At 44.3% G+C, this 24,815-nt stretch overlaps 2 protein-coding genes across 6 annotated transcripts in view; one reads left to right on the top strand and one right to left on the bottom strand.

Moving 5' to 3' along the window:
- The window catches only part of LOC134353871 (serine/threonine-protein phosphatase 6 regulatory subunit 3-like), a 235,219-nt gene extending 229,967 nt beyond the window's left edge, over positions 1-5,252 (bottom strand). For both annotated transcript variants that reach the window (XM_063062365.1, XM_063062366.1), the window contains exon 1: positions 4,827-5,252. The gene's annotated coding sequence lies outside the window, so the exon portion shown is untranslated. The remainder of the gene's footprint in view (positions 1-4,826) is intronic.
- Positions 5,253-5,345: 93 nt separating this feature from the next.
- Positions 5,346-16,820, top strand: LOC134353870 (uncharacterized). 4 transcript variants are annotated; one of them, XM_063062363.1, is made up of 4 exons: positions 5,346-5,366; positions 7,941-7,982; positions 9,173-10,511; positions 11,755-16,820. In XM_063062363.1, the coding sequence occupies exon 4, from the start codon at positions 13,049-13,051 to the stop codon at positions 14,180-14,182; it is 1,134 nt and encodes a 377-aa protein (XP_062918433.1). In that variant the 5' UTR covers positions 5,346-5,366; positions 7,941-7,982; positions 9,173-10,511; positions 11,755-13,048; the 3' UTR covers positions 14,183-16,820. The 4 variants fall into 4 exon arrangements, with proteins under 4 accessions (XP_062918433.1, XP_062918434.1, XP_062918432.1 ...); XM_063062364.1 differs by having other exon boundaries at positions 5,360-9,320; positions 10,347-10,511; XM_063062362.1 differs by having other exon boundaries at positions 5,360-9,393; positions 10,347-10,511.
- Positions 16,821-24,815: the final 7,995 nt, after the last annotated feature.

Raw genomic sequence — 24,815 nt, 5'->3', positions numbered from 1 at the left:
GAAGTAAGTACAGAGGAGATATTAGGGCTAAGTTTTTATGCAGAGAGCAGTGAGTGCATGGAATGGGCTGCCGGCGACGGTGGTGGAGGCGGATACAGTAGGAACTTTTAAGAGACTCCTGGATAGGTACATGGAGTTTAGAAAAATCGAGGGCTATGGGTAAGCCTAGGTAGTTCTAAGGTAAGGACATGTTTGGCACAGCTTTGTGGGCCGAAGGGCCTGTATTGTGCTGTAGCTTTTCTATGCTTCTTTGCTCAAGATGAAAATGTAGATGGGTGGGTAGTAAATTTGCAGGCGATACATTACCAAGATTTGTTCACCTTCTGACCGAGCTAACTTTCTAAACTGAATCTTTCCAGCAATATCAAAGGCAACAAATTGCCACAGAGTAATGACATATCCTTTACCATGAATGAAACTGTAGCAGTGTAAATAAGATAGCCAGACTGAATCATAGCTTGCCAAGTTGTCAGCAACTACAAAAAAGTTCACCTTTTTTTTTTATTAAGTAAGCAGTCAAGCCCCAATGGCATCTTTAACATCAGATGGGCAAAAAAGGATGGGAATGCACTCTCAAGTCTCAGGTGGAGCAAAGCACCCTCAAAGTGCAGTGTTCTCTGATGGAGTGACATTAAGGTTCTCATAAATAGTACTTTACAGTAAATTCTACCTTTGCCAATAGTCAAGTCCATGGGATCTGCAGGTGCTGAAAATCCAGAGTAATCCGTACAAGACACTGCAGGAAATCAGCAGGTCAAGCAGCATGAATGAAAGGAATAAACAGTCAACATTTTGGGTTAAGACCCTTCATCCGGAGTCAAGTATCTTGTTTTCTGGCCTACAGCCCAGGAACTAACTTCTCATGCCACTTGCTTAGCGCAATACATTTTTTTTTGTTATTGAACACAATGGGCTCACCAAAAATGATGACATGCATGGATGGACAAAACTCTGCAGAGCTTCAGGTAATCTGTGAAGTTATGTCATTCTAACCCAAATAACCTTCCACATATCAAACACTCTACACAGTGTGCTTTGTCCATCTTGTTCCCAATCTCTTCATTGTTTACCCTTATTTTTTGCAAACATGTTCTCACCTCTTCCGATATTGAATTATTACTGTATACATTCCGCGTCCTCCAGTAGCTCAAGCCCAAGTGCCAGTTGTGAAAGGAGAGACTGAACAACCGAAAGATCTAACTACTAACCACAGTCACCACTTACTCTTGCACGCATTGCACTAGAATGTATGGATCCCGAATCGGTATCTACAGTCACTCGAGGACCCACCAGTAGAGAACATCATATTCAACTCAAGCGTCACATTACTAGACTTGAATCTATTTAAGAAACAAATCTTATGCAATGAATTGAGAACAGATGAGTGAGAAAGGAGACCATTACTTATCTAGAGATTAATTGACAAAGGGAAATCTTAGAATTCACCTCAGTCTACCTAATTTTTGATGATTCAACTATCAACTAGATAAATGTCCCACGGGTTCAAAGGTATTCTTTTTTCACTGTAGGTGGTGCCTTGCTGAAGACTAATGGAGATTCTATACTACTGTGATACTGAATGTATTTCAAGTACAAACTGGAAAGTTGCCAGTAAAGATCACTGGATTGTGGTTATAAAAAGGGAACGTGTAACATATGCCAGTAATGACACACAGCTTTATTACTTTTCCCATACTACTGACATCTGAAAGAAAACAGGTTTGATTCCATTAAAAGAAGTTCAATCACCAAAGAAATGTATACTTTAAAGCCATGTATCTGTGAATACGCTAACCTGTACAGAATCTGTACACTACTTTTCTAGTTACAGAATAGATTGAAACATCATTTATCATCATAAGGAAAATCTATTTTTTAAAAACTCATTGATAGGTGTCTGGAATAAACTCCAATGCAACAAGGAAGAAACTGCTCAGGGTATTGAAAGTACAACTTTACATGAGAGCTTTGATGAACTCAAGCGCATTACTAATTTTTCATGTTTAGTTCCCCCAAGGACAAACTTATCTTATACAAGTCCAGAGAGCTAAAACTGAAAATGAAAAGGCATCTGGAGACAGCGACAGAATAAATGCTTAAATTAAATAAACTTTTACCAGAATCATTCTGAAAGATAAATCTGAATCTCCTTGTTTGGTAAGTTGAGTATTTACTTTATTTAGATTGGCCCTTCTGGCCCAACAAGCCACACCGCTCAGCAACCCACTCATTTAACACCAGCCTACTAATTAGCCTACCAACTGGCACAACTTTGGACTGTGGGAGGATACCGGAGCACTTGGAAGAAACCCACACGTACATAGGAAGAACGTACAAACTTTCTTACAGACATCACCAGAATTGAACTCCAAACTGTGACGCCCCAAGCTGTAACAGCGTCACATTAACCACTACGCTACTGCGCTTTTATTTTAGGTTTTCAGCATCCCTGTTACCAAAGCAGCACCACAGATAACTTCTAATACCTTAACCAAACAATTAATTGCTTATGTCCAAACGCTTAAGTACCTGTAGAAAAAGATACAAATGTTGAAAATCAGAAATAAAAACAGGAAACGCTCTAAGTATTGCACTCGCCAGGCACATCTGTGGACAGAAACAGAAGAGGCACATACACAAAGTGCTGGAGCAACTCAGCAGCTATGGAGGGGAATGGGGTTGACATTGTGGACTGAGACCCTTCATCAGGACTGAATGCTTGTAGGTTCACGGAACTTGAGTAGGAGCTAGAACTAAGCATCCAGTTCTGATGAAGGGTCTCAGCCCAAAACGTCAATTGTTTATTCCCCTCCACAGATATTGCCTGACTTGCTGAGTTCCTCCAGCACTTTATGCAAGTTGCTCAAGACCTTCAGCTTCGGCAAATTCTCGTGTTAGAAACAAAAGCTGATTCTCCAGGTAAGTGAATTTTCATCAGAACTTTTTTAGTCTTGTTAAGTCTGCTTCTCTCTGCAAAGCTGCTACCTGGTTGAGGCATCACAAGCAGTGTTAAAATTTACTTGAACATGGAAGTCAGGTGACTTAACAATTATAAAGGCCAATAGGCTCATCGAGTTACAGTAGCTCTCTGTACAATAATCCCAAACACCAGCATGCTCTATCCCTGAAAGTTTATTGCCCTTAACTACCTACTCAATTCCATTTTCACAACTAACCCTGCTTCTACCGGTTTCACACCATCACTACCCACTGAGTAAGACAGACCTTTCCTGCATTAACACTCTGCCCCTGCCCCCTCCCCACAGAGCCTTGAATCAACATCTATCCCTTGCACAAACTGCTAATGGGAACAACTTTTAGAGCACAGATCATAGCACAGTACAGCACTGACCCACCATGCTGTACTCAACCACTTAAGTTAATAACCACATAGCCAGCTAAACTAATCTCTTCTGCCTACACGATGTCCATATCCTTCCATTTCCCTCACATTCAAAGTCTCTAATGTTTCTGCTTCTATCACCACCCCAGGCACCCACCGCTCTTGTACAAGAAACATCTCCTTCGAAATTACTCCCTCTCACCTCAAATGGATGCCCTCCAGTGTTTGACATTTTAAGTCTTGGAAAAAAGGCTCTCTGCCTATTTTATCTATGCCATTCATAATCTTATAAACCTCTATCAGGTCTCCCCTCAGTCTCTGCCTCTTCAGAGAAAACAACCCAAGTTTGTCCAACCTCTGGTTATAACACATGCTCTCTAATCCAAGCAACATCCTCTTCTGCACCCTCTCCAAAGCCTCAACATTCTTCCTATAATGTGATGACCAGAACTATATGCTATACTCCAGATGTGGCCTCACTACAGTTTTATAAAGCTGCAGCATAACTTCCTGACTTTTGAACTCAATGACTCAATTTGGAGTCTAAATGCAATTAATAAACATAGACTTTTAACTATGTTTGAAACTAATTTGCCACTCTTATAAATTTCTCTCAAAGCTGAAAATTCAAAGTAAATGTATTATCAAAGTACATATGTCACCCTGAGATTCATTTTCTGCTTCAAAGAGAATAATATGGATGATATCAAAGCTGAGCCCGATCCCATCCCATGCGCAGCCAACACCCTAACAGCAAACATCAAGCCCCCGAACCTCTACTGAATTTTATTCTTCAACCCTGGTACTTCCTCATTGGCCTAGTCCTCAATCATCAGAAGATCCAAGTATCATGAAAGGAAAAAAATAAAATGCAGTTGCCAGAAAATATGAAAAAAAGGCAAAAGGAAAATGCTGGAAATATGCAGATCAGGCAGATTCTGCAAAAAGAGAAGAGGATTTATAGTTTCAGGTTGATGACTTGCTTCAGGAGCACAGACTGAAACATAAACTACTTTTTTTCTTCACAGATATTGGGCAAGGTGTTTGTTTTAATTTCAGTCATTATTGTTATAACTGTTGCACCTCCTTCATCAGCCAGCAACAACGTTCCAAAAGCACCTCGTTCGGTGAAATACAGTTTGAGACCCTTTGGGGTGGAACGCTCTATGCAAATACTGATTTTTATTCCTTTCCGTATCGCTAACATCAGTGACCCAACCAACAACAGGAGCCCATATTTTCAGGAATTACTGCTGAAGCACGAGTGTTAGGACAGAGAATTGTCCGATCTATAGAGCTCGGCAGCTCCCCAGCATTTTGTGTGTTTTAAATGCAATTAATATTTTATTTTATAATTAATTTCCACCTTAAATAAAGACCACATCACACACTCTAAGAAGTTAAAAGCGCAGAGCTGAAGCAGTGAGTGGTCTGCGGCGCCGGCCTCAGCCGAAATGGAGTGAATTCCAACAAGTTAACTTACTTTGACTCAGTGTGAGTGGGGGCTGCCCACCGCCAGACGGGAATAAACGTGCTTCTTGCTGAATGGAGATAGTGAAATGCAAAGTAACCTGCTGCCGAGAAGCTGCATTGGGCGCCTGTCTGATTCCTTCGGCCTCCACCTCCGCAACCCGCCCCGCACGGCTCGCCCTTCTGACTCGGCTACGCTCTTCGGGAAAGTCCGGGGATTGACCTATTTCCGCTGGGCCTCGAGGGAGGGGGCGAGATCTTCCCCCGTAAAGAAAAAGAAATAAAATAGAGTTGACGTGAAAAAAGTACGAGCGAAGCAGCCAGCGGCTCGAGTTAGAAAAAGTGGCTGAAGCGTCAGTCGTCCCCCGGCTCGCCGCCGCCTCCGCTGCTATTTACACTTGCTCACTCGCTCCGGATCTGTTCGCACAACATGTCCGCCCGCCACGGTCCTCCTGTATCCCAAACTGCGCCGCGCTTCCGCCACGGTCCTCCTACATCCCACGCTGCGCAGCGCCGCCGCCATAACTGGAGGCGGAGATATGCCATCTTGCTGGTGCTTTGTTCTCCTCAACAAACAGTCTGATGCTTTTTACTAATTACTATATTAATATGTAGCTACAACATGCATTTTATACTGTAGGATAATGTTTATATATATGTGTTTGTGTAATGTGTTACGCTATAAAATTCTATTAGACAGGTACATATGCAACATTTTAAGCGTATACATGTGCATATATGTTATATAGGTACATATATATATACGGATTAAAATGATATTTATATTTGTGCATTATATTACAAAACCCTATGTAGATGCATGTACATATAGTATTAAAGTTTATACTCGTGGACTATATTACATTATAAGATGATGTTACTTTATATGTTGTGTGTGAGTTATATATACTGCGTTGTGCACCTTGGCCCAGAGTAGTGTTTTTTTGACTGGGGTGTACACGTATATGGTTGAATGCCAATAAGCAACGCATACAAAATGCTGGAGGAACTCAGCAGATCAGGCAGCATCTATGAAAATAAATAAACAGTTTGAAGTTTCAAGCCAGGACTGAAAAGGAAGGGGAAGACTCTAGAAGAAAAAAAGGTGGTGGGAGGGGAAGGCAGATGGCTAGAAAGTGATAGATGAAGCCAGCTGGATGGAAAACATAGTGGATGTGGTTAATTAGGCCATCAGTTAATTGGGGCAGCTACTGATTTGCGACAACTCTGAAAGACCAAAAGCTACTTGAGAACGTAGCTGGAATTTCCATTGTTCATTTGGGACACTGCCACTTAATTGGAGCAGGAGACTGTTGTTGAACAGTTTCTAACTTGTGTTAGTCGCATGCACACCGTGCTTAGAGTGAACAGTTTGTAAATAGCATCAGTTGGTGTGTGTTTGTGTTGAAAATGCAGTGATTTTTGTCTCTGATAGTTTGTGAGAAATGAGCATTAGGGCAATTCAGAACTGTTTCATTCACCGTGGGAGTGAAAATGAAACTATTTCACTATTTCAACAAGTTAGGAACTACAAAGTATTTGAAGGTATCAATAATCATCTTGAATATTACAATGACAATGAAGATTTGGAGGATGCGATTGTCAATAGCACTGTATGAAGGCAGTCCATCATCTGAACTAGGTGTCTGTGATTATTTTGTTCATTGCAAACACTGGATGAATTCCTCTGTCGCAGTTTTATAGTACTGTAGTATTATAATTTGTTCTGTATTTCATTTAACTACATAATTTGTTACTCAGTTTGCCTTTTTTTATACTTTAACTTTTTCCATGAAACTTCGGCTAATCAGGGTAGCCATTTATTGGCAGACGCAAATGTACTGGTCCCAATGTGTCCCAATTAACCAAAATCCACTGTATTCTGTTACTTATAAGACCATAAGACATAGGAGCAGAATTTTAGGCTATTTGGCCCATTAAATCTGCTCCGCCATTCAATCATGGCTGATCCTTTTTTTCCTGTCTTCTCCTCAACCCCAGTTCCCAGCCTTCTCCCCGTAACCTTTGACGCCCTGACTAATCAAGAACCTATTAACCTCTGCTTTAAATATACCCAATGACTTGGCCTCCACAGCCATCTGTGGCAATGAATTCCATAGATTCACCACTTCTGGCTGAGGAAATTCCTCCTCATCTCTGTTCTAAAGAGATGTCCTTCTATTCTGAGGCTGTGCTCTCTGGTCCTAGACACCCCTGTCATAGGAACCATCCTCTCCACATCCACTCTCTCTAGGCCTTTCAAGGCCAGGCCCTCCAACATGGTAGTGCTGTCTTTTAAGCTTTGTATGCACTGTTAAATCTCCCAGATCTTCATGAGATAAATGTGTACCGACTAAGACACAGCTGTCACAAGAAGACACAGATACTCACCAGAATCATCCAGTAATCAGTAGACAACATAATATTCATTTCCTAGATACTGTTGTGAGTAACACTGGGCTATTAGGAATAAAAAATTTTAATTTAATTTTCTTAATTGCTTCTTACATAATTGCTTTTAGTGTGAATATCAAGGGGCAAAGGGCCAATTAACCAGATTCACGTTTTATGATGACAACTCCACGAATAGCTGCAAGCAATCTGATTTTACATTGTCATAGAGGTTTCGTTATGAGGACTCCCCAACATCCAACGAACTTTTCCTGCATTTACGAGTCCTTCTATACCGAAAAAATGAAGATATTCAGAGAAGGAGAATGACAAGCAGACAGCAATGCCATTTTATTCTCCAGAATCTGGTGTGACCCTGGGATTTAGGTTTGCCAACTCTGGATCTTTCAGAGAGCATGGAAACAGGCTCTTTGGCCCATCTAGGCTGAGCTGGGCATTGACCTCCCCATTTAACACGAATCTAATATTATTCTTTAAAGGTAAAGGTCAGCTTTATTTGTCACATGTGACACATACGGTGAAATGTGTCGTTGCGTCCCACGAGTCTCACCACACTATATACTATGCCCACAATGTACTGACCCTAACCCGTTTGTCTTTGGAATGAGGGATGAACCAGAACACCCAGAGGAAACGTACACAGTCAAGTCGAGTTTATTGTCATTTAGCTATATACGTACATGTAATGGAACGTGACAATGTTTCTCTGAACCAGGGTGTAAAGCACAGGAGTACACATCAACGATAACATATGAAGGTAAGGGTAAGATGAACTGTGCATAAATAAACATAGTAAAGTGCATAAATTACATATTGTCGGGTACAGAACCAATCAACCGGTGACTCTTTGAATGCATGCGGCAGGGAGTTTAGAAGCCTAAAGACTTGGGGAAGAAACTTGTTTCCCATCCAGACTGTTCTTGTTTTTATGCATCGGAGTCTCCTGCCTGATGGTAGAAAGTTAAAGAGGATTCTGGATGGATGGGTGGGATCCTTAGTAATACTAGTGGCCCTGTGTACGCAGCGCTCCTGACAAATGTCCCTGATGGACGGTAGGGAAGCCCCTGTGTTCTCACAGTCCTTTGTAGGGACTTGCGGTCGGATGCTCGGCCACGCCGCTTGTCAGGACGCTCCTACAAAATGCAGGTAAGATGGGGTGGAGAGTGGGAGCCTCACTTGCCTCAGGAAGTGGAGGTGCTGCTTGTTCAAGGAGGTGATGGTAAGGGACCAGATGAGGTCATTCATGATGTGAACTCCCAGGAACTCAGTGTACTTAACTCTCTCTACAGGGGAGAGTGTAGAAGCACTCATGGAGGGGATGTACAAGCTCCACACAGCCTCTGAGGTCAGGAGGGTTTAAACTACTGTACCAGGTCTGTGAGCTTGCGAGTCCAGTGAGGAAGTTGGAAAAACATAGCTGCAAGTCCACTGGAGAATGGAGACCTGGAATGGGGTTCAACGACTGTGAGTGTGGATGGGAGGAAAGAGGTTCATTGCTGAACATTGTGGGCATGCTGTTGGTGCTGGAATGTGTGGCCCCAGGACGTGTTGATTGTTAACACAAACGACGCAGTTCTCTGAATATTTCTATGTATGTGTGGTAAATAAGTGAATATGAATCTGAAAACTAGTCTGGGACTGCAGCAGGTAAGAAAAATGAAACAAATATAAAGATTAAAACCAGCACATTAGCTTCAGGTGACAGACTGCTACCCTGACGTTCTCCTGTAAAATGTCTCGACACAATTTTGAATTCTCTGTTCCTCAATGATTGCAAGCTGTCCAGGCTCTGAGGCAGCAAAGCCAGCCCCAAACTATGATGCTCCTTCCACCATGCTTCACAGTTGGGATGAGACTTTGGGGTTGATGTGCAGTTGCCTTTTTCCTCCCAATATAGCCGTGTGCATTTCTGCCAACAAGTTCAACTTTTGTCTCATCTGTCCACAGAACGTTGTCCCGGAAACATTGTGGAACATCCAGGTGGTCTTCTGCAGACTTCAGATGTACAGCAATGTTCTTTTTGGAGAGCAATGGTTTCCTCCGTGGTGTCCTTCCATGAATGGAATGTCCTTCAATTCCTGCTGCTGTCAAGTTTGTACGTTCTCTCTCTGACCACATGGGTTTCCACTGGGCACCCTGTTTTCCTCCCACATTTCAAAGAAACACAGGTTAGTAAGGGTTACTAATTCTTGGGCATGCAGTGCTGGTGCCAGAAGTATGAAGACACTTGCAGGCTGCCGCAAGCACACCTCGAGCCATGTTGGTCACTGACGCAAACGATGCGGCTCACTGCATGTTTCCATGTACAGTACACTTGACTAATACAGCTAGCCTTTAAGTCAACTAGAGGTCATGGGTTAAGTGTGAGAGGTGAAACAATTAAGGGGAACATGAAGGGAAACTGCTTCACTCAGAGGGTTGTGAGAGTGTGAATCGAGCTGCCAGTGCAAGTGAAATTTGGATAGGTACATGGATGGTCAGGGTATGGACCAGGTGCAGATCAATGGGAGTAGGTAGTTTAAATGGTTCAGCACCGACTCGATGGGCTGAAGGGCCTCTTTCGGTGCTGTACTTTTCTATGAAGTCCAAAAGGGAAGTCAAGCATGGTGAGGACAGGGAGTAAAGAAGGTGTGATGGGCTAGCTGATTTGACCTTAGCACAAAAAGGTTGGCAAGCAAGGCAGAAAGCTACAGAGTACAGACCAACTCATGGGATTGTGATATCACAGCACCCAACAGCATGGCAGCAAAGCAGCTTAACTCCAGCGATCAGAATTCAATTCTCCGCTGCTGTACGTTCTGCGCATGACCACGTCGATTTCCTCCTGGTGCTCCGGTTTCCTCCCACATACCAAAAAGACGGATGGGTTAGGGTTAGTATGTTGGTGCCAGAAGCGTAGCAACACTCGTGGGCTGCCTCCAGCACATCCTCGGACCATGTTGGTCACTGATACAAACAACACATTTCATTATGTGTTTCAATATGTCTCAAATAAAGCTAATCTTTAACTATTGTGGATAAATGGAGGAGGAGACAATGGCGCCTTATGGCAACTCCTCTGCTTGCTTCTTTGGAAACTGCTCTATTTCTATCTCTAATATCTCTATTTTTTCTTTTGAAGACCCGACCTGGAGTTACATGCTGACTTTAGCTGTTTGTGGGAATAGGACCTGCTCTTGGGGTTTCATGACTGGCCGTTATTTGATATGCCAAGGGCTCAGCCTAAGAGCTTCACTCACCTTCGGAGGTCTGGGATCTCGTGACTCTGGAGACAGGCAGACTGAAGGTCGGTGTCTCGGTAGGAAATCGGTGTGTCGTGGGAGACAGAACATCTCTGGCTGTGTGCCCAGAGACCCGAGATCTTTGGGCACAGAACTCGGAAAAAATGATGCAACGGACTTTTATTGTCGTAGATCAGCGAGTTGTTTGTTATGTTTCCCCTCTCGCTGTGAAACAGGGACACCTCTCTCTCCCTTATTAGTATGTTGAATACCGGGTGAAAGAGTAGTTTTTGGGGTACTGCAAGTCTGTGTCTTTGCTGTTGCTTTGCTGCACGCTTGAGTGCTCAGTGGTGGGTGCCGATGCTTTTTTATTGCTTGGGGGGGGGGTGATCATTGCTTTGCTGCTGCTTACACATGGGGGGGGGCAGTTGGGGGGGACTTGGGTGTTCTGACATTTAACTGTGATTCATTCTTTGGGGGCACTCCTCTTTCCGTGGATGGTTGAGAAGAAAAAGCATTTCAGGATTATATTGTATGTATTTCTCTGACATTAAATGTACCTTTGAAACTTTTGAAATGGTTAAAGGATGAGCAGAACTGACAACTGATTGTTTCCAGGTGCAGGTGGTTTGGGGCAACAGAGGTGAAGGTATGTGAGGAAGTGGGGTTGCAGTTTGATTAGGGATATCACCACGCAGAGAGAATATCCTGTGGGAACGGCTAGCGAAGCCATATGGGTAGAAGGCCATATAGAAACATAGGCTGAAAAATGGCAAGTGGAATTTAATGCAGACAAGTGTGAGGTGTTGCAGTTCGGGAGGACCAACCTGGGTAGGACTTACATGATAAGTAATAGGGCACTGAGGGATCTGGGAATACAGATCCATAATTCATTGCAAGTGGTATCACAGGCAGATAAAGTCATTAAGAGACCTTTTGTCACATTAGGCTTCATAGATCAGGAGTTGGGATGTGATGCTGAAGTTGTATAGTATAATACATTGGTGAGGCCTGTGGAGAATTGTGTGCAGTTCTGGTCAAATACCTACAGGAGAAATGTAAATAAGGTTGGAAGAATACAGAAAAAATTTACAAGGGTGTTGTCAGGTCTGGAGTTCTAGAATGTAGAAGAATGAGGGGAGATTTCAGAAAGTTGAGAAATTCAGCCAGCTGCACTATGGGGAATGGACAATGAACCCACGAACACTGCCTCAGTATTTTTTTCTTTTATTTTGCTCTCTTTTTGCACTGCTTAAAGACAATTTTATATATATTTCTTAGCATAATTTATAGTTTTTTTAATTATAGGTGTATTGCAATGTACTGCTGCCACAAAACAATCTATTTCACAACATATGCCAGTGATAGGAAGCCTGACTCTGAGTCTCTTCACTCTCTGGAAGGCAAGCTGCATTACCTCTACCTGCAGTTGACCCAGCATAAGATGAGAAATTGTTGCATGCTTGTTCTTGCAGAAATGTGGCTGTGGGGCAGCATCTGATGCACCATCAATCATCAGGCTGTGTCGCTCAGGGACTTGTACTAATATTATTTGTGACGGTACTTGCTGTGTGTGACTGTACATGCTGAGTTTAACTGTACGTGCTGTGTGTGATGTGACGAGAATACACATAAATTAAGATGTTTGCTGGCCTGGGCTAGCATCAGTGGCATCAGCAGTTGGTCTGCCACCTGCCCTCAGGGGAAGGAGAGATAAGGAACACAATGAAGCAGCATTTGGAGATGTTAATGAAGGAGCCATCAGTCTGGGTATTGTCAAGATCGGCTCCCCCTTTGAACCCTGAACTGTTTGAAGTGATGGACAGGCGATACCCCAGCAGGGGGATAAAAAGGGACAGGTTCGCTGAGGCAGGACGCACACGACACCCGAGGTAACGAGACCCTGGAAGCGGTGCCCCCCCCCCCCGCAAGTCGGCGGGAGTCGTTTGGAAGGCTGGTTGCGGGACCAAGCCATAGACGCACAGGGTGGAAAGGTACGGTCAGCGGGAACCTGGTGTGTGTCCACCCTCGCTTGGGTGCTGGGTTCACTGCAGAGGATCGACCGCATCTGGAGGAGGGGTCACAGTCGGTGACCTCAGGTGACATCACCAAGGACCCGCCCGAAAGCTGCTTGTGAGCAATATCGCCAGTCTGTGTGTGGAAGCCGTTTTGAATGATCATTCGTTCTTGTTTTCTCTCTCCTTCCCCCCACATTGTCCATCGCCATGGCAACGATTACTGTGAACTGAACTAAATTGAACTGGACTTTGTGTCACTTTGAAATTGGTCATTTACCCCTAGACAACGATAGAGCTTGATTGATCCTGTTATCTTAATTCTGTGCACATGTGTGTTTATCATTGCTGAACTGTTGCATTTATTATCCTTTTGATTACTGTGTTGCTTGTTTCTTTAATAAAGCTTTCTTAGTTCTAGTAATCCAGACTCCAACTGAGTGATCCATTTCTGCTGGTTTGGCAACCCAGTTACGGGGTACGTAACATAAGTGGGGTTCTCATCTGTGATTTTGAACGCTAAATTTGGGACGGAGTAAATTGATTGGGTCAAAATTCCCGAAAGAAAGAAAAGACAAACAGCAGAAATGGAGGCTGAGGAATTTATAAAGGCGCCGACCTTGGAGGCATTAGAGGATGCCAGGAAATCGGAATTGGTAGCTGTGGCCAAACGGTTGAATCTTGCTAAGGGGAAGTTGACAATGAGGAGAGAGGAGATACACAGAGCTATCGTAGAGCACTATGTATCTAAAGGTGTGTTTCCCCAAGGGGAGCTGGGGGTGGTGTCTATTGAAAAACCTGCTGGAGACGCGGTACAGGTGCAGCTTGAAAAACTGAGACTCGAGCACGAGTTCCGGGTACGGCAGTTGGAGCGAGAAGAGAAAGAGAGGGACAGACAGTTGCAGCGAGAAGAGAAGGAGAGAGAGTTAGAAAGGAAAGAGAGAGAGTTAGAAAGGCAAGAGAGAGAGAGGCAGTTGGAGCGAGAAGAGAGGCAGTTGGAGAAACAGAGGGAAAGGGAATTCGAGCTGGAGAAGTTAAGGTTAAGGGCAGAGCAGGGGCTCGTGCCAAACCAAGGTGGAGGGTTCCGGGCGACCCAGGAGGTTAGGCTGGTTCCCCCATTTGACGATACCGACGTGGATCGGTACTTTCTCCATTTCGAAAAAGTGGCTATAAGTCAGGACTGGCCGAGGGATAAGTGGGCTGTTTTACTTCAGAGTGTACTGAAAGGGAAAGCCCAAGAAGCTTACTCAGCTTTGTCCGCAGAAGATGCCCAGGGGTATGAGGTGGTGAAAGAGGCCATCCTCTGGATTTATGAGTTGGTCCCGGAGGCATACCGGCAGAGGTTCCGGAATGCGAGGAAGCAGTGGGACCACACGTATTTGGAGTTTGCCCGTGAGATGCAGACATATTGTGAGCGTTGGTGCGCCTCAAAGGGGGTAGAGGGGGATTATGACAGACTGCTGCAGCTGATCCTGATTGAGCAGTTTAAAGGTTGTGTCCCTGAGGGTATGAGACCCTACCTAGATGAGAAAGAGGCAGCCACGTTAGCCGCAACTGCTAAGTTAGCGGATGAGTATGCGTTGACGCATAAAATGAAGTTTGCCCCGAGTAAAGGCTACCAGAAGGGTAGTCAGGATGGCGGGGAGAGTCCGCCAGAAAAGTCAGAAAGTAAGCCGGGGACTAGTGAGAAGGATAAGGTAGACCCGGGAGCAGTCTGGTAGGAAGTCTCCTGGGGTCGTCTGTTATAATTGCGGGAAAGTCGGACACTTTGCGTCCAGGTGCTTTGCCCCAAAGAAGGAGATTGGAAAAGGGAAAACAGCGATTTTGACTGGCTGTATCGAGCTGGTAAACGAACCGCTAGGGAAGGACAGGTCTGCCAAAGTTCAGGAAGGGCGCGAGAAGTTTATCACGGCCGGATTGGTGTCAGTGAAGGAGGGGTTAAAACCAGTTCCAGTGCGGATCTGGAGAGACACGGGAGCATGTCAGTCACTAATACTGAAGAGTGTATTAGAGTTTAGCTGAGAGACCCAGACTGGGGAAGTCAAGGTCAAAGGTATTGGAGAAGGGACAGAGACAGTCCCTTTGCACCAGGTACACTTACAAAGCAACCTGGTCTCTGGACTAGTCACGATCGGGGTGAGGTCCGAATTACCGATGAAAGGCGTGGAAGTCTTGCTCAGTAATGACGTCGCCGGGGGAATCGTGTTCCCAGTCGTGAGATTGACAGGTCAGCCTGCCAGCATTGAAGCCCCGCCCATGGACTCACAGGTTCATCACGGGACCGCGGTAGTGAATTTAGCTGAGACGTTTCTGCCAGTCTTGTAACGGAAGGGGGTAGAAAGTGAAAAGAAGGAGTGTAGTGAGGCAAGAGGTAGTGAGGGAGCTGGGACAGACGTAGCAGTACCCAGGAAAGAATTTGTGCAGACGCGGGAGCGAGACGAGGGGCTGATGGTTTCGGCAGAGACAGCTCTCTCTGACACAGACTTGACAAGGAAACTAGTAGGCTATTGTGTGGGGGAGGAAGTGCTAAGGAAGCAAGGGGGACCAAGTACCGTGCCCGCAGATGAGGAGTGGGGGGTGGTGCAAAAGAGTTATGGGGATGCAGTTTTTAACCTGGCCCACGAGGTACCCCTGGTGGACATTTTGCGGTACTGGAGGGAACAGTTGGTGGAATCATGAAAGAGGTTTACCGGCTGCCCAGAGGGAAGGATGTTATTGATTATGGCCGACGCGAACTGAGACGGTCACAGGCTTTTGATATGCTAACAAACCTAGTTGGTGTTAGCGTGAAAATCAATGAAGCTAAGGGCCCCCTGATAAGAGAAAAAAACTATTTTGAAAAGATTAGTATGGTATCGATCAGATGGGAGAAGGCTATTGTTTTGGCCAGGTCTGCTGATAAGGTCTCTCCCTTAATCCCCGAACAAAGCGACTCTTTAGGAGAAGTAATTAAACAACTCGCACCCGTGTGTTTGATTGTCCCGAGGCGATGCAAAGAACTGGGATGTTGGGTGGTGTCTGTTACAATAGGTCAGCCTAGTAAACAATATTCATATAGAATGAGTAATTCAGTGACTAAAGGGCTGACGAACACAGACGTGTGTATTGGCAATTTAATACGGCTGTCTGAAGCCAGCTTGATAGTGAACCTTGAAAAAAATGAGTTTGGCCACACGAAGGTCACTTACCTGGGAATTGTGGTGACACAGGGGCAGCTGGCAGCGATGCAAGCTACAGTGCAGGCTATCACTGACCTCCCAACCCTGACAGACAAGAGGGCCCTCAGAAGGCTCTTGGAGATGGTGGGGTACTGTAGGAAGTTTTGCAATAACTCTGCGGTCACTACCCCTCCCCCTCCTACTAAGCCCTTGCGAGAGAAAACTAAGTCGGAATGGGACGACCCTTGTTATTGTGGTCCGGGACAAAACCAAATGAGAGGTTACATTGATCGCAATTCATCAGTGTTTTTGGCCACTGTGAAGTTTGCTAAATTGGAGCCTGGTCTAAGGGATTATTAATAACACATATAAAAGGAACAGGAAAATGTGATTGCTGACTGTCAGGTGTTGACAACTTTAAATTCTCTGTATTAGCCAAATAGCTGATAAAGATGTATATTTGTGTGTATCAAATAATGTACTCATGTTTGTAATTTTTACCCCGGTAAAAATCCTTAAAGGGGGGAAGTGTGACGAGAATACACATAAATTAAGATGTTTGCTGGCCTGGGCTTGCACCAGTGGCATCAGCAGTTGGTCTGCCACCTGTCCTCAGGGGAGGGAGAGATAAGGAACACAATGAAGCAGCATTTGGAGATGTTAATGAAGGAGCCATCAGTCTGGGTATTGTCAAGATCGGCTTCCCCTTTGAACCCTGAACTGTTTGAAGTGATGGACAGGCGAGGAAGGCTGGTTGCGGAATCAAGCCATAGACGCACAGGGTGGAAAGGCACGATCAGCGGGAACCCGGTGTGTGTCCACCCTCGCTTGGGTGCCGGGTTCACTGCAGAGGATCGACCGCATCTGGAGGAGGGGTCACAGTCGGTGACCTCAGGTGACATCACAAAGGACCCGCCCGAAAGCTGCTTGTGAGCAATATCGCCGGTCTGTGTGTGGAAGCCGTTTTGAATGATCATTCGTTCTTGTTTTCTCTCTCCTTCCCCCCACATTGTCCATCGCCATGGCAACGATTACTGCGAACTGAACTAAATTGAACTGGACTGTGTGTCACTTTGAAATTGGTCATTTACCCCTAGACAACGATAGAGCTTGATTGATGCTGTTATCTTAATTCTGTGCACATGTGTGTTTATCATTGCTGAACTGTTGCATTTATTATCCTTTCGATTACTGTGTTGCTTGTTTCTTTAATAAAACTTTCTTAGTTCTAGTAATCCAGACTCCAACTGAGTGATCCATTTCTGCTGGTTTGGCAACCCAGTTACGGGGTACGTAACAGTGACCATACGTGCTGCATGGGATCGTACGTGCTGTGTGTGACCGTGTATGCTGTGTGTGACTGCATGCTGTGTTTTGCACCTTGGACCAGGAAGAAAGCTCTTTTGTTTAGCTGTGTACCCATGTATGGTTGAATGACAATTGAACATTAACTTGAACTTGGATGTTGGAAATCTGGAGCAACAGATAATAACTAGAGGATCGCAGCAGGTCAGACAGCATCGATGGAGAGAAATGGGCAGCCAATGTTTTAGGCCTGGAAAGAGAGAGGAGGAAGTGGTGGAGCAAGAGCTGCTGGGCCCAGGTGAGGGAGGGGGAGAGTGATAGGTGTAGGAGCAATAGAATTGTAATTGTAGGTGATTTTAACCTTTCGTAATATTAACCAGGACTGGCTTAGTGCTAAAGGATTAGCTGAGGCAGAATTTCTTAACTGTGTCCAGGAGTTTTCTGAAGTAATATGTCGGTGGTCCAGCTACAGAGGGAGCATCATTGACCTTGACCTTGTGAGATCAGCATAGAACAGGCTGACATTGAGAAATAGAATGTGCTAGAACGTTTGAAAAACATTAGGATAGATAAGTCCTTGGGTCAGATGGGATATACCCCAGGTTACTATGAGAAGCGAGAGGAGAAGATTACTGTGCCTTTAGTGACGATCTTTGCATCCTCCCTGGCTGCAGGATTGGAAGGTGGGAACTGTTACTCCTTTGTTCACAAAAGGTACATAGGATAATCCTAGGGATAACAGACCAGTGAGTCTTATGTCAGTGGTGGGAAAACTATTGGAGAGGATGCTTAGGGTCAGAACTTACAAGCATTTGGAAAAGCATATTGTGATTAGGGATAGTCACCGTGTATTTGTGAGGAGCATATCATGCCTCACAATCCTGACTGAATATTTTGAGGAAGTGACCAAACATATTGATGAAGGCAGAACAGTGGAGATTATGTATCTGAATTTTACTAAGGCACTGCAGAAGCTTCCGCATGGTAGTCTCATTCAGAAAGTCAGGAGGAATTGGATTTGGAGAAACCTGGCAGTGTGGGTTCAGAATTGGCTTGTGCACAGAAGGCAGACAGTGGTAGTGTCTTCTGCCTGGAGTTGGTGACCGCTGGTGTTCCACATTGATCTGCTCTTTGTGATTTTTATATATGACTGAATGAGGAAGTGGTAGAGTGGTAGACTTAGTTAAGTTTCCAGATGACACAAAGTTTGGTGGTGTTGTGGACGGTGTAGAAGGTTGTCATAGGTTACATAGGACATTCACAAGATGCAAAGCGGTGCTGTGAAGTGGCAGATAGAATTCAATCCAGAAACGTGTGAAGTGATACACTTTGGAAGGTCGAACTTGAAAGCAAAATGCAGATTTAAAGGCAGGATTCTTAACAGTGTGGAGGAACAGAGGGATCTTGGGGTCCACTTCAAAGTTTCTAAGGTGGTTAAGAAAGTGTATGGTGTGTTGGCTTTCATTAGCCTGGGATTTGAGTTCAAGAGCCCTGAGATAATGTTGCAGCTCTTTAAAACCCTGGTTAGGCCATACGTGGAGTATTGTGTTTATTTCTGGGTGCCTCATTTTGGAAGGATGTGGAAGCTTTAGAGAGGGTGCAGAGGAGATGTACCAGGATGCTGCCTGGATTTGAGAGCAACTCTTATGATGATAGGTTGAATGAGATCTGTTATGACGATAGGCTGAGCCAGTGCGTAAAAAGAGCTACCTTTTAATCAGGACAGCGATCAGGAGTGTAAAGGGGGAGTTTTGTGGTAATTGAGGAGATACTAATTAGCAAGAGGCATTGTATAAAAAGAGCTACCTTTTGGTCAGGTCCATGTTCCAGATTGAAAAAGCAGACCTTCGAGCCAGTTTTCTCTGAGTTGGACAATCCACACCAGGGGTGCGTAAAAAGACCTGCTTTTTAATCAGGGTGGCGATCGAGATTTCAAAGGCAGGGTTTCACAGTAAGTTCTCTGAGTTGTGGAGTGACCAATCCACAAAGGGGATTCATTAGAAAGGGCCAGTGAAAATAGCACAGGTGCAAGTGGAGCGGCCATTTTTGAGTGTGCCAGTCGTTAGAGTGTCTGGCTCATCGGCTTAGGCGAGATCAGTTTGGGGTAAGGTAGATTGTCTCGTAGGTTACTCTCTCTCTCTTCTTATTTGTTCATTCCTCATCTGTTAGTGCACAGTATAGTGAGAACGGCTCCAGGGCAGTGTATTGTACTGTGTGTGGGATGTGGGAAGTCTCAGAGACCTCCAGTCTTCAGGTAAACACACTTGAACCAGGTACACCTAGCTGCAACTCCTGAGAGAACATGTTAAGGAACTGGAACTGCAGCTCGATGACCTTTGACTCATACTGGAGAATGGGGAGGTGATAGACAAGAGCTACAGGGAGATAGTCACCCCTAGGTTGCAGGAGATGAGTAACTGGGTGACTGTCAGGAGAAGGAGGGGAAATGCACAGCCAGTGCAGAGTACACTCGTGGCCGTTGCCTTCAGTCATCAGTATACGACTTTTAGATATTATTGAGGGGAGAGCCACAGTGACCGCGTCTCTGGCACTGAGTCTGGTACTGAGGAAGGGCAGAGAGGTGAAGACGACTGCAATGTTGATAGGAGATTCCATAGTCAGAGGAACAGAGACGAGGTTCTGTGGGCACGATAGAGACATTCGGATGGTATATTGCCTCCCTGGTGCCAGGATCAGGGATGTTTCAGATTGAATCCATGGCATTTTCAAGGGTGAGTGTGAGTAGCCAGAAGTCTTGGTGCATATTTGCACCAATGACATAGGAAGACAAGATGAGGAGGTCCTGAAGAGAGATTTTAGGGAGCTGGAGGTAGAAAGATGAGAAACAGGACCTCCAGGGTAGTAATCTCTGGATTGCTGCCCGTGCCATGTGTCAGTGAAGGTAAGAATAGGATGATTTGGCAGGTGAATGCGTGGCTGAAGAACTGGTGCAGGGAGCAGGAGTTCAGATTTGTGGATCATTGGGATCTCTTCTGGGGAAGGTATGGCATGTACAAAAGGGACGAGTTACACCTGAACATGAGAAGATCCAATATCCTTGCAGGCAAGTAGGCTAGAGTTGTTCGGGTGGGTTTAAACTAATTTGGCAGGGTAAAGGGAACTGGAGTGATAATGCTGAAAATGAGGTAGTTGGCTTACAAACAGAGGCAATGTGCAGTGAGACTCCTAGCAAGGAGAGGCTGATGATAGGGCAAAACTGCCGTCAACAGGATGAGTTGCAATGTAAAAGGTGCACAAAATCGAAAAGGGTGAATACAGGACTGAAGATGTTATATTGGAATGCACGCAGCATACAGAATAAGGTGGAAGAACTTGTAGCACAGTTACAGATTGGCATGTATGATGTTATAGGCATCACTGAATCATGGCTGAAAGAAGATTATAGATGGGAGCTTAATGTCCAAGGATACACATTGTATCAAAAGGACAGGCAAGAAGGCAAAGGAGTGGTGTCGCTCTGTTGGTAAAAAATGAAATGAAATCAATAGAAAGAAGTGACATACTGTCAGAAGGTGTTGAATCATTGTGGATAGAGCTAATGAACTGCAAGTGTAAAAAGACCCCGATGGGAGTTGTATACAGACCCCCAAGCAGTGGTAAGGATGTAGACTACAAATTACAATGGGAGATAGAAAATGCATGCCCAAAGGACAATGTTACAATAGTCATGGGGGATTTCAATATGCAGGTAGATTGGGAAAATCGACTGATGCTGGATTCCGAGAGGGATGAATTCTAGAATGCCTACAAAATGGCTTTTTAGAGCAACTCGTGGTTGAGCCCACTAGGGGATCAGCTATTCTGGATTGGGTGTTGTGCAGTGAACCGGAATGATGTGAGAGCTTAAGGTAAAAGAATCTGTAGGGGAAGGTGATCAAAATATGATTGAATCTACCCTAAAATTTGAGGAGTAGCTGAAGTCAGATGTATCAATATTACAGTGGAGTAAAAGGAATAATGGAGAAGTGAGAGAGGAGTTTCAATTGGTTTCAATAAGTACATTTAATGTCAGAGAAATGTATGCAATATACATCCTGAAATTCCTTTTCTTCTCAAACATCCAGGAAAACAGGAGTGCCCCAAAGAATGAATGACAATTAAATGTTAGAATCCCAAAGCCCCCCCAGCTCCCCCCCCACGTATAAGCAGCAGCAAAGCAACGACACCCCCCACCAGTAAAACAGCATCAGCGCCTCCCACTGAGCACTCAAGCGTGCAGCAAAGCATCAGTAAAGACACAGACTCGCAGTACCCCAAAGACTACTCGTTCATCTGATAATTCAACATACCACAGGTTCTCTCTTTCCCTAATAAGGGTAAAAGAGGTGCCCCGTTTCACAGCAAGAGGAGAGACATAACAAAACAACTCGCTGATTTATGGTGTTAAAAGTCAGTTGCGTCGCTTTTTCTGAGGCTCTGTGCCTCTGAGCACACAGCCAGCAGGAAGCCCACTGCTTCTGATCTTCCTTGAATCAGCCCGTCTCCAGAGCCACAAAAATCCAGCACCCTGAAGGCGCGCTAGTCTTCCAGGCTGTGTCCTTGGGATGTTGAAAAGCGGCCGGTCGTGATGCCCCAAGAGCGGCTCCCGTTCCTGCAATGAACCAAAGTCAGAGTGCAACTCCAGGTCAGGGTCTTCAAATGAACCTTGAAAGGGAAAAAAAGAGATATCAAAGATAGAAATAAAGCTGCTTCCAAGGAGGCAAGCAAAGGAGTTGCAATTTAGTGCCATCATCACTAAGGTCCACCCTGTTAGCCAGAATTGATTGGAAAAGAACACTGACAGGGATGATGATAGAGCAGCAATGGCTGGAATTTTTGGAAGCAATTTAGCATCATGGAATATATACGTCCCAAAGAGGAAGAAGTATTCTAAAGGAAAGATGACACAACCACAGCTAACAACAGAAGTCAAAGCCAGCATAAAACCCAAAGAGAAGGCATATAATAGAGAAAAAAATTAGTGGGAAGTTAGAGCATTGGGAAGCTTTTAAAAACCAACAGAAGGCAACTAGAAACGGTACTAAGAAGGTAAAATTGGAACACAAAAGGAAGCCGGCCAATAAAGTGGATAACAAAAGTTTCTTCGGATACAGAAAATGTAAAAGAGAGGCGAGAGTGGATATTAGACCACTAGAAAACAACGCTGGAGAGATAGTAATTGGGGACAAGGAAATGGCAGACGAACCGACTAAGTATTTTGCATCAGTTTTCACTGTGAAGACACTAGCAGTGTGGTGGAAGATCCAGGTGTCAGTGGTCATGAAGTGTGTGAAGTTGCCATAACTAGGGAGAAGGATCTTGGGAAACTGAAAGGTCTGAAGGCAGGTACCGAAAGTCACCTGGACCAGATGGGGTACCCCCCAGAATTCTGCATGAGGCCGCTAAAGAGATTGTGGAGGCATTAGTCATGATCTTTCAAGAATCACTAGATTTTGGAAGACTGGAAAATTGCAAATGTCACTCCACTCTTCAAGAAGGAAACGAGGCAGTAGAAAGCAAATTATAGATCAGTTAGTCTGACGTCAGAGGTTGAGAAGATGTTGGAGTCGATTGTTAAGGAAGGGTTTCAGGGTACGTGGAGGCAGATGTTAAAATAGGCCAGAGTCACCCTGGTTTCCTCAAGGGAAAATCTTGCCTGACAAATCTGTAAGAATTCTTCGAAGAAGTAACAAGTAGGATAGACAAAGGAGAATTGGTCGATGTTGTGTACTTGGATTTTCAGAAGGCCTTTGACAAGGTGTCACACATGAGGCTACTTAACATGCTATGAGCCCATGGTATTACAGGAAAGGTTCTGGCATGGTTCAAGCAGTGGCTGATTGGCAGGAGGCAAAGAGTGAGAATAAAGCAAGCCTTTTCTGGTTGGCTGCCAGTAACTGGTGGTGTTCCACAGGGCTTTGTGTTGGGACCGATTCTTTTTATGTTAAATTTCAATGATTTGGAAGATGGAATCGATGACTTTGTAGCAAAGTTTGCAGACATTACGAAGATGGATGGAGGGGCAGGTAGTTTTGCGAAAGTATAGGAGTTACAGAAGGACTTAGATTAGGAGAATGGGCAAAGAAATTGCAAATACAGTGTTGGAAAATGTGTAGTCATGCACTTTGGTAAAAGAAATGAAAGGGTTGACTATTTTCAAAACAGAGAGAAAATATAAAAATCAGAGATGCAAAGGAACTTGGGAGTCTTTATGCAGGATTCCCTAAAGGTTAATTTGCAGGTTGAGTTGGTGGTGAGGAGGGCAAATGCAATGTTAGCATTCATTTCAAGAGGTCTAGAATATAAAAGCAAGGTTGTAATGTTGAGACTTTATAAAGCACTGATGAGGCCTCAAGTGGAGTATTGTGAGTTGTTTTGGGCTTCTTAGATGTTGAAATCAAGGTTGCATGCACCACTTGTGCTGACAACTCATTCCACATTCTCACGACCCTCTGAGTGAAGAAGTTTCCTCTCATGTTCCCCTTAAACATTTCACCTTTCACCCTTAACCCATGACTTCTAGTTGTAGTCCTCCCAACCTCACTGGAAAAAAGCCTGTTTGCATTTACCCTTCATCGACTGTATATGTGGAAGTCGAATCTGGATAAAGTCACTCAGAGACCGTACAAGTACAAACTCTTTATTCAAAGCATCCAGAGCTTACTCAGTTAGTTGCTCAAACAGGAACAGTCCGTGACTGTTCCTGCCCGATCCACCAACTAACTCACAATTCCCCTTACGAATGGGCATATTCATTCAGATACCCCACACAAGACAGGCTGGAGCCAAAGTTATCTACTACATGACAGTCCAGAAAGACAAATTACAAAATAGGCATAATGGCCTCACATACACAAAACAGACTGGAGCTGTCCTATCTCTACACATGACTGCAGAAGGAGATAAGCATCCTGAAGCCCTAGCTGGCTACCTTCAAGAAGAAATATCGCTCAGCATTGAATAACAAAATTAGCACATTTGTTGATCATCAGCGGTTTCTTTCAGAAAAACAGACTGCTATTGTTTAATGTGTTAACCCTTTTACATACTTTATCATATAATTTCACCATCTAATCTAATCTAATACTCCTCATAATTTTGTATACCTCTATCAAATCTCCCCTCAGTCTTCTACATTCTAGGGAATAAAGTTCAAACCTATTTGATATTTCCATACAATTCAGATCCTCAAGTCCTAGCAACATCTTTGTAAATTTTTTCTGTACTCTTTCAAACTTATTTACATCTTTCCTGTAGGCAGATGACCAAAACTGCACACAATACTCCAAATTAGGTCTCACCAACCACCTCACTTTTTTTTGCTCTCTTTTTGCACGACTTATTTAATTTACTTGCTCTATACACTTTTATTGTCTATGTATTGCAGTGTCCTGCTGCCACAAAACAATAAATTTCACCACATATGCCAGTGATTTGGATTCTTACTTGAAGCTCAGAGACTTATTCTACCCACATTTCTGATCCTGTAAGACCATATGACTGTAAGATATAGGAGCAGAAGTAGGACATTCGGCCCATTGAGTCTGCTCTGCCATTCAACCTTGTGCCGATCCAATTCTTCCAGTCATCCCCACTTCCCTGCTTTCACCCCATACCCTTTGATGCCCTGGCTAATCAAGAACCTATCTATCTTTGTCTTAAATACATCCAATGATTTGGCCTCCACAGTCGCTCGTGGCAACAAATTCCACAGATTTACCACCTTCTGATTAAAATAATTTGTCCGCATCTCAGTTCTAAAAGGACGTCCTTCAATCCTGAAGTCGTGCCCTCTTGTCCTAGAATCCCCTACCATGGGAAATAACTTTGCCATATCTAATCTGTTCAGGCCTTTTAACGTTCAGAATGTTTCTATGAGATCCCGCCCTCA

This window comes from Mobula hypostoma, chromosome 11 (assembly GCF_963921235.1).
Source record: "Mobula hypostoma chromosome 11, sMobHyp1.1, whole genome shotgun sequence".
Taxonomy (NCBI): domain Eukaryota; kingdom Metazoa; phylum Chordata; class Chondrichthyes; order Myliobatiformes; family Myliobatidae; genus Mobula; species Mobula hypostoma.
This window is presented reverse-complemented; position numbering and strand designations above follow the sequence as displayed.

Coding starts and splice junctions, on each gene's coding strand:
- LOC134353870 (XM_063062363.1), top strand. CDS start 13,049: ATGGAGGCTGAGGAATTTATAAAGGCGCCGACCTTGGAGGCATTAGAG.